This window comes from Nerophis ophidion, linkage group LG01 (genome assembly GCF_033978795.1).
Source record: "Nerophis ophidion isolate RoL-2023_Sa linkage group LG01, RoL_Noph_v1.0, whole genome shotgun sequence".
NCBI classification, from domain to species: Eukaryota; Metazoa; Chordata; class Actinopteri; order Syngnathiformes; family Syngnathidae; genus Nerophis; species Nerophis ophidion.
This window is the reverse complement of record NC_084611.1, coordinates 39,328,272-39,342,373: the sequence shown is the minus strand read 5'-3', so window position 1 is coordinate 39,342,373 and position 14,102 is coordinate 39,328,272. Positions and strand designations below refer to the sequence as shown.

At 41.1% G+C, this 14,102-nt stretch overlaps 1 protein-coding gene across 1 annotated transcript in view; it reads right to left on the bottom strand.

Moving 5' to 3' along the window:
* The window catches only part of hip1rb (huntingtin interacting protein 1 related b), a 69,910-nt gene that overhangs the window by 38,472 nt on the left and 17,336 nt on the right, over positions 1 to 14,102 (bottom strand). The window contains exons 2-4 of the mRNA XM_061902438.1: positions 1,727 to 1,790; positions 1,345 to 1,487; positions 1,086 to 1,142 (exon numbers count right to left, since the gene is read on the bottom strand). Coding sequence (XP_061758422.1) covers positions 1,086 to 1,142; positions 1,345 to 1,487; positions 1,727 to 1,790 — 264 coding nt within the window. The remainder of the gene's footprint in view (positions 1 to 1,085; positions 1,143 to 1,344; positions 1,488 to 1,726; positions 1,791 to 14,102) is intronic.

Sequence of the window (14,102 nt, the reverse complement as noted above, 5' to 3'; positions counted from 1 at the left end):
ATACAGTTTTTTGCAGATGATGTGGTCCTGATGGCTTCATCTGACCGGGATCTTCAGCTCTCACTGGATCGGTTCGCAGCAGAGTGTGAAGCAACTGGAATGAGAATCAGCACCTCCAAGTCCGAGTCCATGGTTCTCGCCCGGAAAGGGTGGAATGCCATCTCCGGGTTGGGGAGGAGACCCTGCCCCAAGTGGAGGAGTTCAAGTACCTAGGAGTCTTGTTCACGAGTGAAGGAAGAGTGGATCGTGAGATCGACAGGCGGATCGGTGCGGCGTCTTCAGTAATGCGGACGTTGTACCGATCCATTGTGGTGAAGAAGGAGCTGAGTCGGAAGGCAAAGCTCTCAATTTACCGGTCGATCTACGTTCCCATCCTCACCTATGGTCATGAGCTTTGGGCCATGACCGAAAGGATAAGATCACGGGTACAAGCGGCCGAAATTAGTTTCCTCCGCCGTGTGGCGGGGCACTCCCTTAGAGATAGGGTGAGAAGCTCAGCCATCCGGGAGGAACTCAAAGTAAAGCCGCTGCTCCTTCACATCGAGAGGAGCCAGATGAGGTGGTTCGGCCATCTGGTCAGGATGCCACCCGAACGCCTCCCTAGAGAGGTGTTTAGGGCACATCCAACCGGTAGGAGGCCACAGGGAAGACCCAGGACACGTTGGGAAGACTATGTCTCCCGGCTGGCCAGGGAACGCCTCGGGATCCCCCGGGAAGAGCAAGACGAAGTGGCTGGGGAGAGGGAAGTCTGGGTTTCCCTGCTTAGGCTGTTGCCCCCGCGACCCGACCCTGGATAAGCGGAAGAAGATGGATGGATGGATGGATAAATACAGTTTTTCTAAATTGACTTAGTTGTGATTTCCCTCTCTGCATGAATGTTTAAAATGAGCATATATTAATGCAGTATGAAGAAAGTTTTAATGTAGACACATAGAATCATCATACTGCTGTGATTAAATATGCATCAAGTGTTCATCCAAGGCTAAGGCTGAAATATCGAGATATTGTGTATCGTGACATGGCCTAAAAATATCGAGATATTAATTAAAGGCCAAATAGCCCAGCCCTACTACAAACAGACTTACCCAAAGCTGTCCAATTTCCACAATTGAGCTGTTATGCCGCATGCAGTCTTGTAACACCTGTGAAAACACCCAAACATTCACAAGTTTAAAAATATTTCTCTATTAATCTAATCTATAATATTTTTAAGGAAATGAAATTTATGATAAGTCCTATATATAATTAAAACATTTCGTAAAATATTAAACCACAAAATTTTGCCACAACATGACAATTGAAACAATTCACTTGTAGTAAGCCACGAAGAAATAAAGGCCTCACATTGCGGTGTCCGTCACGCAGCACTTTGTGCAGCACATGGCAGAACTTCCAGCTGAGGATGGAGCTGCTGGCCAGGGGGAAGCCTAGCGCATAGGACCAGAACGTAAAGGCCCCCTTCTCCCTGTGGGTGCCCAGGATGATGCCTGGCAGCGGTGGTTAAGGACGCTCAAAACATCACAGAAAAGTAAAGCAGGGACTTACAAAACCCCTTAAACGTGGGACTCAATTATCGCAACAGGTGGTCAATGATTGTGTAAAGAATTATTACTGCCACCGACAGGATTGGAGTGCAACAACACTGTCAAATGACAAGTCCAATCCATGACATAGTTTCTTCAAATTTGGTGGAGGTGTGTACTCTTCAGTCTGTTTGTAAGGATACGTCGTGCATGTTTCTCCTTCACAGGCGTCTCAGTAGAGTTGATGGCTTTGCTGATGCTGCTCAGCTGAAAAGAAAAAAATACAAAGACATCAGAGACACTAAGATAATGAATATTAAGCTTACACTATGCAAAAGGCTCTATGCACGAGCCGACTTTGTATTAAATACAAAATACCCAAGACAAACAACCCCTAATGCGGCAACATTCCCAATGTCTTTGTTTTGCAGTTACCTAATGCATCTTTTGAGTCAGTTGCATGACATGATACACCTTGTACATCCTAAGCATACTTGCCAACCCTCCCAGATTTTCCGGGAGGCTCCCGAAATTCAGCGCCTCTCCCGAAAACCTCCCGGGACAAATTTTCTCCCGAAATTCAGGCGGGGCTGGAGGCCACGCCCCCCCCCCAGCTCCAAGCGGACATGAGTGACGTGTCGACAGTCTGTTTTCACGTCCGCTTTCCCACAGTATAAAGAGCGAGCCTGCCCAATGACGTTATAACTGTAGAATGATCGATGGCGAGTTCTTGGTTTCTTATGTGGGTTTATTGTTAGGCAGTTTCATTAAAGTCCTCCCAGCCCGGTAATAACACACAACAACAGCAGTCACATTTTTGTATACTGTAAAGCAGTTAGTCTGGCGTAAGCTCCAATTTTGTGAAGCAATACTGCCATCTACTGTACATAGAATAGAGTAGAATGTAGAATAGAATGTACGTTATTTAATTCAGCACCACAGTTCGCTCACACTAAACAATAATAATAAATAATAATAAATCATAAAATATACATAATATATTTTATATATATAGTGTATGATATATGAATAATATAAATATATTCTGTATGATATATGAATAATATAAATATATTCTGCATTTAAGTGCAGTCAAGGAATTATACAGTCATTATACAGTCTGATAACTGTCGGTATGAAGGACCTCCTGTGTGGTTCCGTGTTACATTTTGGGAGTCTGAGCCTTCCACTGAACGTGCTCATTCTGGAAGGTCGGAGTGTAGTGGGTGGGAGGTGTTGTCCATAATGGCTAGGAGTTTTGCTAGGCTTCTTCTCTGCCAGAGAGTCTAGCTGTGCATGCATATGGTTAGAATAGTGACAGAGAATAGAACAAAGATGGACATTTCAACCCTTAACTCAACAATGAGTAGATGAGTGTTACGTATGTGTGTGTATATATGTAAATACATGAACACTGAAATTCAAGTATTTATTTTATATATATATTAAATATTTGACTCTTAACCACGCCCCCAACCACGCCCCGTCCCCTAACCACGCCCCCCGCTCCACCCCCCACCTCCCGAAATCGGAGGTCTCAAGGTTGGCAAGTATGATCCTCAGTAAAAAAAAAAAAAAAGGGCTGATGTTTCTACATAAGATGATATCTTCGAGCATTGTGCAGCTATTGAGGTCGCAACCGGTCCAGCAGGCAAGACGAGAGTCAACAATGACAGGACAACAGGAAGGAAGAAGCACAAGTTCAGCTGGTAACGTTTGACTTGCTACATCAAAATTTCAGATAGGTCCACAAATGGAGACAAGGAACGCTTGTTTAAAGACAAGCATAATGAATCCTAATGGGCATATACAGTTTCATGTACAATTAAAGCAAAACTATCATTTGTACTCAAAATGCTTTGGGAAAGTATGCTAGCATACATGTAATACAGATCAAAATGTTATAATCATTACATAAATGTTCAATAACATATGGACAATTATTTTTAAGCAACCTTGCTTACATTTTAACATCTTAAGGCCTAAGCTGTTTGTTTACATGCTTTTTTTTTATATTTCTATTTGGGCTTATTGGACCCTAATTAGAATAAAAATTAAAAATCATCTTTTGATGTGATGTACTTAGTCCATAAGTACACAAACGTGTACTTCATGCATAGTGACATGCAAATTTTTATTTTTACACTTTTTTTCCAAATTCCATTGTATGTTATACTCTTCTGACACCACCAGACAGCAGTATAAGTGTCCATATATCGGCATAAGACCCCGATTCAGTAGTGTACACAATTTGGGAAATAAGAGCTGTAAGTTGCTGTCCACGAATGTGGCCACTAAGGCCTTTAGAGGCTATACACGTGTTTGTCAATCCTGAAAATATTTGTACCAAATGTTGCATTGATTTGGCTGCTCCCTCTAAAGTTACAGTGGGTATGTTGTAGTGCTTGTTGAGCTGTGTGAGAAATTTCAAGAAATTTGGGGTTTAATAACAGCACTGCCATGTGTTTTGATGTTCTACTCTGTGTAAAGCAACTCAGGAGCACAAGTGTGTGCTTAGACAAATATACAGTCATGTAAAATGGTATCAATTAGAATTATAACAATAGAAACGTCTTTTTTTCCCAACATTAACTAAATAAAACATACAAATTCCAAAATATGGTCTAAAACGCCACCTGTCTTACGTCACTTGGCCTCGTTATAGTTTCTTAAATGTGTGCCATGCCCTACCTCACCTTTTATGATTATGGAAGAAGAGGGAAAGACGAAGAAATCGGTAGGAAAATAACAGACAAGAGCAGCTGCCAAAGTGTTACAAGATAGTTTCATTTTTCAAATAATGTGTTGTGATTGCACATTATCTTTGAGTTGAGTCTATGTTTGCAAAACAAGCAGAGTATTATGCAAGACACTCATCCAGTGGAGGCATTAATCCACACATGACTTCAATCTCTTTTTGCCTCAATGATTCCACACTAAGATGACTTTGTGGATTTCAGGTCTGTCAAAGTAATTGGATGAATGAATAGACACACCTCTTGATCAGTTAAGTAATCAATCAGGACTTAGGCGAGACCATGTGGCAACTTTGACTTCCTGTTTGGTCATTTGTCTCAGTACATTTATTACAAATATTTTAAGTTCATAGCTATCAGGAAACCAACGCACAAAGATAGTCTTCTGCGGTAGTAAATTGCTGCCAGGGTTAATTAAACAAGAGACGACTCCCTCTTCTCCCCCCTACAACCCCCCCTTTAACTTCCTGGTGACGCAAATTTAACCTCCGCTGGCTCACGTTTACATAGCGCAAGTTTGGCGCGGCGGCATGGAAGCCGTTGTGACAATGAGGGTCTTGTTGGCTTTTGCGGGAGGAAAGCCGCCAGAGAGGATGAATACTGGATGGCATGTAGAGTGGGAGGTGGTGGGGGGCACTCTGGCACACAAAGGCTGGCTCATAGGCCTCAACAGATGGACGTAAGAGCAGCAAGGCTGTGGGGGAAGTAGTAGTAGTAGTAGTAGTAGATGGACTACATCTACAAACCCCGTTACCATTTAAATTGAAAAATTGTGTTAGATGTAAATATAAACGGAATACAATGATTTGCAAATTATTTTCAACCCATATTCAGTTGAATATGCTACAAAGACAACATATTTGATGTTCAAACTGATAAACATTTTTTTTTTGCAAATAATTAACTTTAGAACTTGATGCCAGCAAACGTGACAAAGAAGTTGGGAAAGGTGGCAATAAATACTGATAAAGTTGAGGAATGCTCATCAAACACTTATATGGAACATCTCACAGGTGTGCAGACTAATTGGGAACAGATGGGTGCCATTATTGGGTATAAAACCAGCTTCCATGAAATGCTAAGTAATTCACAAACAAGGATGGGGTGAGGGTCACCAATTTGTAAGCAAATTGTCGAACAGTTTTAGAACTACATTTGTCAACAAGCTATTGCAAGGAATTTAGGGATTTTACCATCCACGGTCCGTAAAATCATCAAAAAATTCAGAGAATCTGGAGAAATCTCTGCACGTAAGCGATGATATTACGGACCTTTGATCCCTCAGGCGGTACTGCATCAAAAACCGCCATCAGTGTGTAAAGGATATCACCACATGGGCTCAGGAACACTTTATAAAACCACTGTCAGTAACTACAGTTGGTCACTACATCAGTAAGTGCAAGTTAAAACTCTACTATGCACAGCCAAACCCATTTATCAACAATATCCTGAAACGCCACCGGCTTGGCTGGGCCCGAGCTCACCTAAGATGGACTGATGCAAAGTGGAAAGGTGTTCTGTGGTCTGACGAGTCCACATTTCAAATTATATTTGGAAACATAGGACGTGGTGTCCTCCAGAACGAAGAGAAAAATAACCATTGGGATTGTTATAGGCGCAAAGTTCAAAATCCAGCATCTGTGATGGTATGGGGGTTTATTAGTGCCCAAGGCATGGGTAATTTACACATCTGTGAAGGCACCATTAATGCTGAAAGGTCCATACAGGCTTTGGAGCAACATACAGTGGGGCAAAAAAGTATTTAGTCAGCCACAGATAGTGCAAGTTCTCCCACTTAAAATGATGACAGAGGTCTGTAATTTTCATCATAGGTACACTTCAACTGTGAGTGACAGAATGTGAAAAAAAATCCAGGAATTCACATTGTAGGAATTTTTAAGAATTTATTTGTAAATTATGGTGGAAAATAAGTATTTGGTCAACCATTCAAAGCTCTCACTGACGGAAGGTGGTTTTGGCTTAAAGACTCACGATACATGGCCCCATTCATTCTTTCCTTAACACGGATCAATCGTCCTGTCCCCTTAGCAGAAAAACAGCCCCAAAGCATGAGGTTTCCACCCCATGCTTCACAGTAGGTATGGTGTTTTTGGGATGCAACTCAGTATTCTTCTTCCTCCAAACACGACGAGTTGGGTTTATAACAAAATGGATACATGGATGATAAAGCAGAGTATTGGGTGAATGTCATTTGGTCAGATGAAACCAAAATAGAACTTTTTGGTATGAACTCAACTCGTGAGAGATATTCTGTCTCTCACAGTTGAAGTGTACCTATGATGAAAATAACAGACCTCTGTCATCATTTTAAGTGGGAGAACTTGCACAATCGGTGGCTGACTAATTACTTTTTTGCCCCACTGTATGTTGTCATCCAAGCAACGTTATCATGGACGCCCCTGCTTATTTCAGCAAGACAAGTGTTACAACAGCGTGGCTTCGTAAAAAAAGAGTGCGGGTACTTTCCTGGCTCGCCTGCAGTTCAGACCTGTCTCCCATCAAAAATGTGTGGCGCATTATGAAGCGTAAAATACAACAGCGGAGACCCCGTACTGTTGAACGACTGAAGCTCTACATAAAACAAGAATGGGAAAGAATTCCACTTTCAAAGCTTCAACAATTAGTTTCTTCAGTTCCCAAACGTTTATTGAGTGTTGTTAAAAGAAAAGGGGATGTAACACAGTGGTAAGCATGGCCTTTCCCAACTACTTTGGCACGTGTTGCAGCCATGAAATTCTAAGTTAATAATTATTTTCAAAAATAATAAGGTTCATGAGTTTGAACATCAAATATCTTGTCTTTGTAGTGCATTCAATTGAATATGGGTTGAAAATTATTTGCAAATCATTGTATTCCGTTTATATTTACATCTAACACACTTTCCCAACTCATATGGAAACAGGGTTTGTACTTGGAGAGTTGTAAATGAGCATGGGCTGGTTACTGGGAAAAGAAGATGATGGTAAAATTTTCCCTCATATCGTCCATACGGCATAAGCGATTGTTAGAAATCCTTCAGATTGCGTACGCTTTCAGCGATGCAATATTAGGACCACTTCCGCTGTACAAAGGTCAGCAGACTGTAAAATGGATATAGCAGGGTTTCCCCCAGAATAGGAGTTTGTTAAGGTGGTGTCTTTCCGGCGGACAGACCGGGGATGGGGGTGGGTGGGTGTGAGGATCGGTGAAACTCGACCTGTCGCCATCACGTCTCCACCTCGTCGCTGCCACCAAATAGCCTGGGGTGCAATAGACTACAGACTGTGGTGAAGTAGGCCGGCTTCGTCGTGTTAAGAAGCCTAAAATTTATGGTTGTGTTTTCCGCTCCATTTGCTGAATGGCGATATACAATATATATCTCGATATTTTTTCTATAAAGTAAAAACAAAACAGTCTTAGTTACATGAAATGATAAGTATGTCATTATTATGCCACATGCTGACGTATGTTCAACTCATCATGCTTAATTTATTACAGAATTTGGGCTGCCTAAACCTTGGAGATCTGCTCATCATGACGCTAGAGCACAGACTCCATGCGCTCTAAATACGCATTGCTGATTAGCTGTTACCGATCTGAATAGGCACTGCTGATTGGCTCTTACCACTCTGCGTGTAACAAATCAGATGGTTTTGTGGGTTGGACAATGCTTGGTGCTGCAGAGACGTACTGACAGAGAGAGGCAGAATGAAGCGGAGCAGCTTGTTAAGGCTTTAGGTTAGGCGGCGGCTCTTTGTTAAGGCGGCCGCCTTAGCAACAAAGCGCTGCGGGAAACCCTGGGCTATAGGAGTTTATTCCCCTAAACTTTGGACTCCATTTAAAATGACTAAATTGTCTGTGAAAGCCACCAGAGAGGATGAATACTGGATGGCATGGATTCTTGGCCGACCCTGGTGTAATACATCCTATGTTTCCTTTTATATGATTAACGACTTAACATTTCTCATTTCACTGATTTGCAACACATTATTACACCTCTGATTGCAAATATATTTTCAATTAACAACTCAACAAAAATGTAGTGGGTATTTTATTGTACCTAACATGCAAAAAAACTAAGTGTCTCAGCTCAAGATAGTCCACAGGTAAATATGTAGCATTTACATTGAATATGCAAGTAAAACTAAGAACACACTGAATATGTTGTCATTAAACAAATATCAAAAACAACAAGCCTCATCTAATCTCAATTCAAGTTTAAATTGGCTCATTTGTTCCCTAAATCTTATCAGAATGCCCAACCAAAGCCAGGCTTTTTTGTAAGCAAATTTGCTGGTGAGGTCTTTTGAGTCTAATTGTTGCTTGGATGACTTTAACTTGCAAGCCTAGAAAAGCTACTTGGCCTCTCTTGGCTTGTGGATATACGATAGTTCTTAACTAGTTTTTAGTTTACTAAAGGCACTTTCGCCACCTGCCACAGTCACAGGTAATGTTAAGATATGAAAGTCTGTAAAACTGTCCCAAATTCTAAATAGTCTTTTTTTACTTTGTTGTTTTCAGCTATTATGGTGTCTTTTATTTTATTATGCTATGAAAACAAACAATAAATCTTTGAACATTTAACTTTTTTATATTTAGGCAATTCAAATGTTGCACTCAAACATTTTACAAGACCACATTGAACACGTTAGTCAGATGCTTAGACTTGGTTTTGGCCTGGTTTGTACGGCAGACAATGACCCGTTTTGCTAAAACAAGTTTTTTTACAAATGTTTTTGGTGTCGTTACGGCCGACCAACAGTTTTGCTCCATAAATTGATCAATATAATTCCTGTCCTTCTTAAAGTATCTTGACAGATGTTACAATAATTAAAAAAAAATATTCGTCAACACTGTTCAAACTATCGATGCCACTTGCCACTTACAAAGTTGCATTGCAAAATCCCACAGAACACATTTCTATGAGTTTATTTTGTTTTAAGTTCAAATGGGATTGGATTTTGTGCGTGCCATATTTTTGCTGTGCGCAGTGGACACGGGAGCAGTGCGCAATTGGGCAGGAGTGCACTATACAGTTAAAAGTTGCTCACCATTCTTTAAAAAAAATAAAATAATATCCAGGACCCCTGCTCTTTGGCTCCTACTCCTGGCATCTTTCTCAACTCTTTTGTGATGTACTGAATTGTGCTTTTTGGGAGCATCCTAACCTTGCTGGAGTTCACTCGTGCTCACTTAATTGCCATGAGGAAGTACCATGGCGGGAGGAATGAACAGCGGTTTGGACAAAAACATTTATTTTAGGAAGTGGCCAAATGAGTGATGGAAATTGTTCAATTTAGAATATTGTATCTCTTGTGGCTTTGTTTTCATTCGGATTCATTCGTATGGATATATATTAGTTAAGTGTATGCATAACCATTTTGTCACAGAGGCTACTGGGGGCTGTGTTTGGTCCCTAGCGGGCTGTGTTTGGGCCCTGGCTTCACCTTCTACGAAAATACAGGAGGAAGAAGATTGCCCAAAGTGCTAAACGTGCTGTTTGCGGAGATGGCAGAAGGCAACACGTCGAACTTGATTATGCATCTACCGGAGCTCCACCCACCTACATACGCTATATTTAAAAGGTGAAGTTAAAGCGGAATGGACATTATTGACACAAATACGGGTGCCAAACTCTGACCCGCGGGCCAAATTCGGCCCGCCGTGTAAGTTCATTTGGTCCTTGAGGCAATATCATGTTAATATTAGAGCTGGCCAACCCTCCCGATTTTCCCGGGAGACTCCCGAATTTCAGTGCCCCTCCCGAAAATTTCCCGGGCAACCATTCTCCCGAATTTCTCCTGATTTGCACCCGGACAACAAAATTGGGGGCGTGCCTTAAAGGCACTGCCTTTCGCATCCTCTAGAACCTGTCATCACGTCCGCGTTTACTCCTTACAAACGGCGTGCCGGCCCAGTCACGTAATAGATGCGGCTTCTACACACACTTAGGTGAATGCAAGGCATACTTCTTCAACAGCCATAAAGGTCACACTGAGGGTGGCCGTATGAACAACTTTAACACGGATACAAATATGCGCCACACTGTGAACCCACACCAAACAAGAATGACGAACACATTTCGGGAGAACATCCGCACCGTAACACAACATTACAAATACCCAGAACCCCTTGCATCACTAACTCTTCCAGGAGGCTACAATATACACTACACTCCCCCCCCCCAACCCAACCCAACCCACCTGAGCTCCGACATTAATGAACTAGTATCCAAGAAAAGATGGCAGGTATCTGGCTTGGCCACATCAGACTAGATTAGTGTGTCGCAAACTGAGCAGTAAAAAGGCCTGAATGGTTGATTTATTCATTATTTCGTTTTCATATTTATTAGCCTGTGAAAAAACTTAATGTTGATATTTACCCAAGAAGCCTGCAAATAGAAAAGAGGCATTCAATTGTTTATTTAAATTGTATTTAATATGCCATTGATGTTTTTTCATTTGTTTTTTAGGTTCTCATAGTCATTATTGTCACCGACGTCCCACTGGGTCATTATTGTCACCGATGTCCCACTGGGTGTGAGTTTTCCTTGCCCTTATGTGGGCCTACCGAGGATGTCGTGGTGGTTTGTGCAGCCCTTTGAGACACTAGTGATTTAGGGCTATATAAGTAAACATTGATTGATTGATAAGTGTTGCTTGTTCCATATTCCATGTTAAAGCAAATCAGTGTAGCAAACTGAGCAATAATTAACGTTTTATTCATGCACTCTCTTGCTACTTCAAGGTTTGAATGATTGATTCATTTATTATTGTTATTTTATTTCAAATTTATTATTAGCCTGTGGAAAAGGTTTATTTCGATATTTACCTCAGATGGCTGAAAATAAAAGAGGCAGTCAACTTATTAGGGTCCGCCCTGCCAGCAAAGGACATCCATGTCCTTTGCTAAGGCAAGGACCCTATTGAATCTGTAGCGTTTTATTCTTTCTTTCTTATTATTATTCTTATTATTCCGCCGCCTCTTTGAACCTTAATTTGACCCACTGACCATGCCTCAAAACTCACCAAATTTCACACACTCATCAGAACTGGCGAAAATTGCCATCTAATAAAAAAACCAAACCCCAAAAATGAAAAATGCGCGCTAGCGCCCCCTACGAAAAAAAAAAAACAGACTGCTTGTAACTTCCGTTAGGAATGTCGTAAAGACATGGAACAAACACCTCTATGTAGGTCTGACTTAGAACTAAATTCCCCATTAGAAATGCCTATACCTAAAATCAACAGAAATTTTGCAAAAACCCATTCAAAGCAAAATTTTCGCAAAATAATGCTATTTTTGCCTCTTTGAGCTGTGATTTGACCCCCTTAACATGCTTCAAAACTCACCAAACTTGGCACACACATCAGGACTGGCAGAAATTGCAATCTAATGAAAAAAAAAAAAAAAAAAACTCAAAATTGCGCTCTAGCGCAATTTTTCTATAAAACACAGAAAAAACGGCTTCCAGGAAGAAATCACAGACAAAACTGCTTGTAACTTCGGGTAGGAATGTCGGAAAGACATGAAACAAAAAATTCTATGTAGGTCTCACTTAGACCTACATTTTAGTAATTGAGAGCTAGCAGAAATAATCAACAGGAAGTTGGCAATTACCCCTTCAAAATAAAAGTTTTGTAAAAACCCGTCACCTTTTTCAAATCGAAACTCCTCCCAGTGCGTTTGTCGTTTCGGCTTCAAACTCGCACAGGAGAGAGATTGAACCCTTTTAAAAAAAGTGGTCGGACAAAGTTGTGATAAGTTCTAAGGTTTTGATTTTACGCGCCTTCAAAGAACCCCTGCGCAAATTTTCCCAAACAATATCCTTTTTACCTCTTTGAGCTGTAATTTGACCCCCTTAAAATGCTTCAAAACTCACCAAACTTGGCACACACATCAGGACTGGCAGAAATTGCAAGTTAATGAAAAAACCAAACCCCAAAACTCAAAATTGTGCTCTAGCGCCCCCTAGGAATACAACACAGACAATACCCTAATTTGACCCCCTTAACATGCTTCAAAACTCACCAAATTTGACACACACATCGGTATGGAGCGGCAGACCAACATATTAGGTAACCAAACCCCAAAAATGAAAATTGCGCGCTAGCGCCCCCTAGGAAGATACAAAAAACAGACTGCTTGTAACTTCCGTTAGGAATGTCGTAGAGACATGAAACAAAAACCTCTGTGTAGGTCTGACTTAGACCTACATTTTGACAATTGGCATCTTTCAGTTAAAATCAACAGGAAGTTGCCAATTACCCCTTCAAAATAAAAGTTTTGTAAGAAGCCGTCACCTTTTTCCAGACAAAACTGCTTGTAACTTCTGTTAGGAATGTCCTAGAGTGATGAAACAAAAACCACTATGTAGGTCTGACTAAGATCGGGACACGGCGGCGGCGGCGGCGGCCAACGGCGGACCCGACCAACGCTGCTTGCAGCTTTAATTAAAATTGTATTTGATATGCCATTGATATTTTTTTTATCATTATTATTATTATTATTATTAGAAACTCTATTTTGCATGTCACTATAAAATTACATTAGCCTTGCTTGTTCAATATTGAATGCAAAACTTGTTTGGGTCCCTATTAAAAGGTTAATTTGTTCAATCTTGGTCCGTGCCTTTGTTCAGTTTTAAAATTTTGCCCACTCTGTATTTGACTTGGACACCTCTGCTCTAGGCATCTGTGTAAATGTTGCAAGAGCCCCTTTAACCGCAATAAAACTGACGGTTTTTAAATTAAAATTATCGAAAAACCCTGATCGGTAAATGCACTTGTTAAGGCGGCCGCCTTAGCAACAAAGCGCTGCGGGAAACCCTGGCTTTAAGAAGTATAGAGAAGCCTTTATAAAAAGTAATGGCCATATACACAGGGAGGGCTTATCTAGCTAGGGGTTGGTCCGAGTTAGAATGTGAAACAAGGAATTTCCTTCATGCCATCATGAAAAAAAAACTTCAAAAGTGAGCTTTTGAGTGCCTCTTCTGTCAAGAGTGACGCAAACAAGTGAGGGAAAGCAAGATTTGGCACTCAAGCCGGCTCTCGGGACATATTACTATCTTTAAAAATTTACTTTTTAAAGGAGAATTATAACCTTAGAGGAAAATCTAATTTAAAACATTTGTATGCACGTACAACACTTAAAACCTTTAGCATATCCATCCATCCATCCATCCATTTTCTACCGCTTATTCCCTTTCGGGGTCGCGGGGGGCCGCTGGCGCCTATCTCAGCTACAATCGGGCGGAAGGCAGGGTACACCCTGGACAAGTCGCCACCTCATCGCAGGGCCAACACAGATAGACAGACAACATTCACACTCACATTCACACACTAGGGCCAATTTAGTGTTGCCACTATGTGGAATTAAATTATGGAATGGATTAAGTAAAGAAGTTAAACATTGTACTGATATGATACAGTTTAAGAGGATGTTCAAATTAATAGTGCTTATAAAGTACAAAGAAGAAGAATTATGAGAAACACTTTCAACCTTATTGAAAATAAGATATTCTTCATCTCAGTATGTTAATAATGACTAAATTAATTACATAATACAAAACTGTTGTATTAGGGCTTCACGGTGGCAGAGGGGTTAGTGCGTCTGCCTCACAATACGAAGGTCCTGCAGTCCTGGGTTCGAATCCAGGCTCGGGATCTTTCTGTGTGGAGTTTGCATGTTCTCCCCGTGAATGCGTGGGTTCCCTCCGGGTACTCCGGCTTCCTCCCACTTCCAAAGACATGCACCTGGGGATAGGTTGATTGGCAAAACTAAATTGGCCCTAGTGTGTGAATGTGAGTGTGAATGTTGTCTG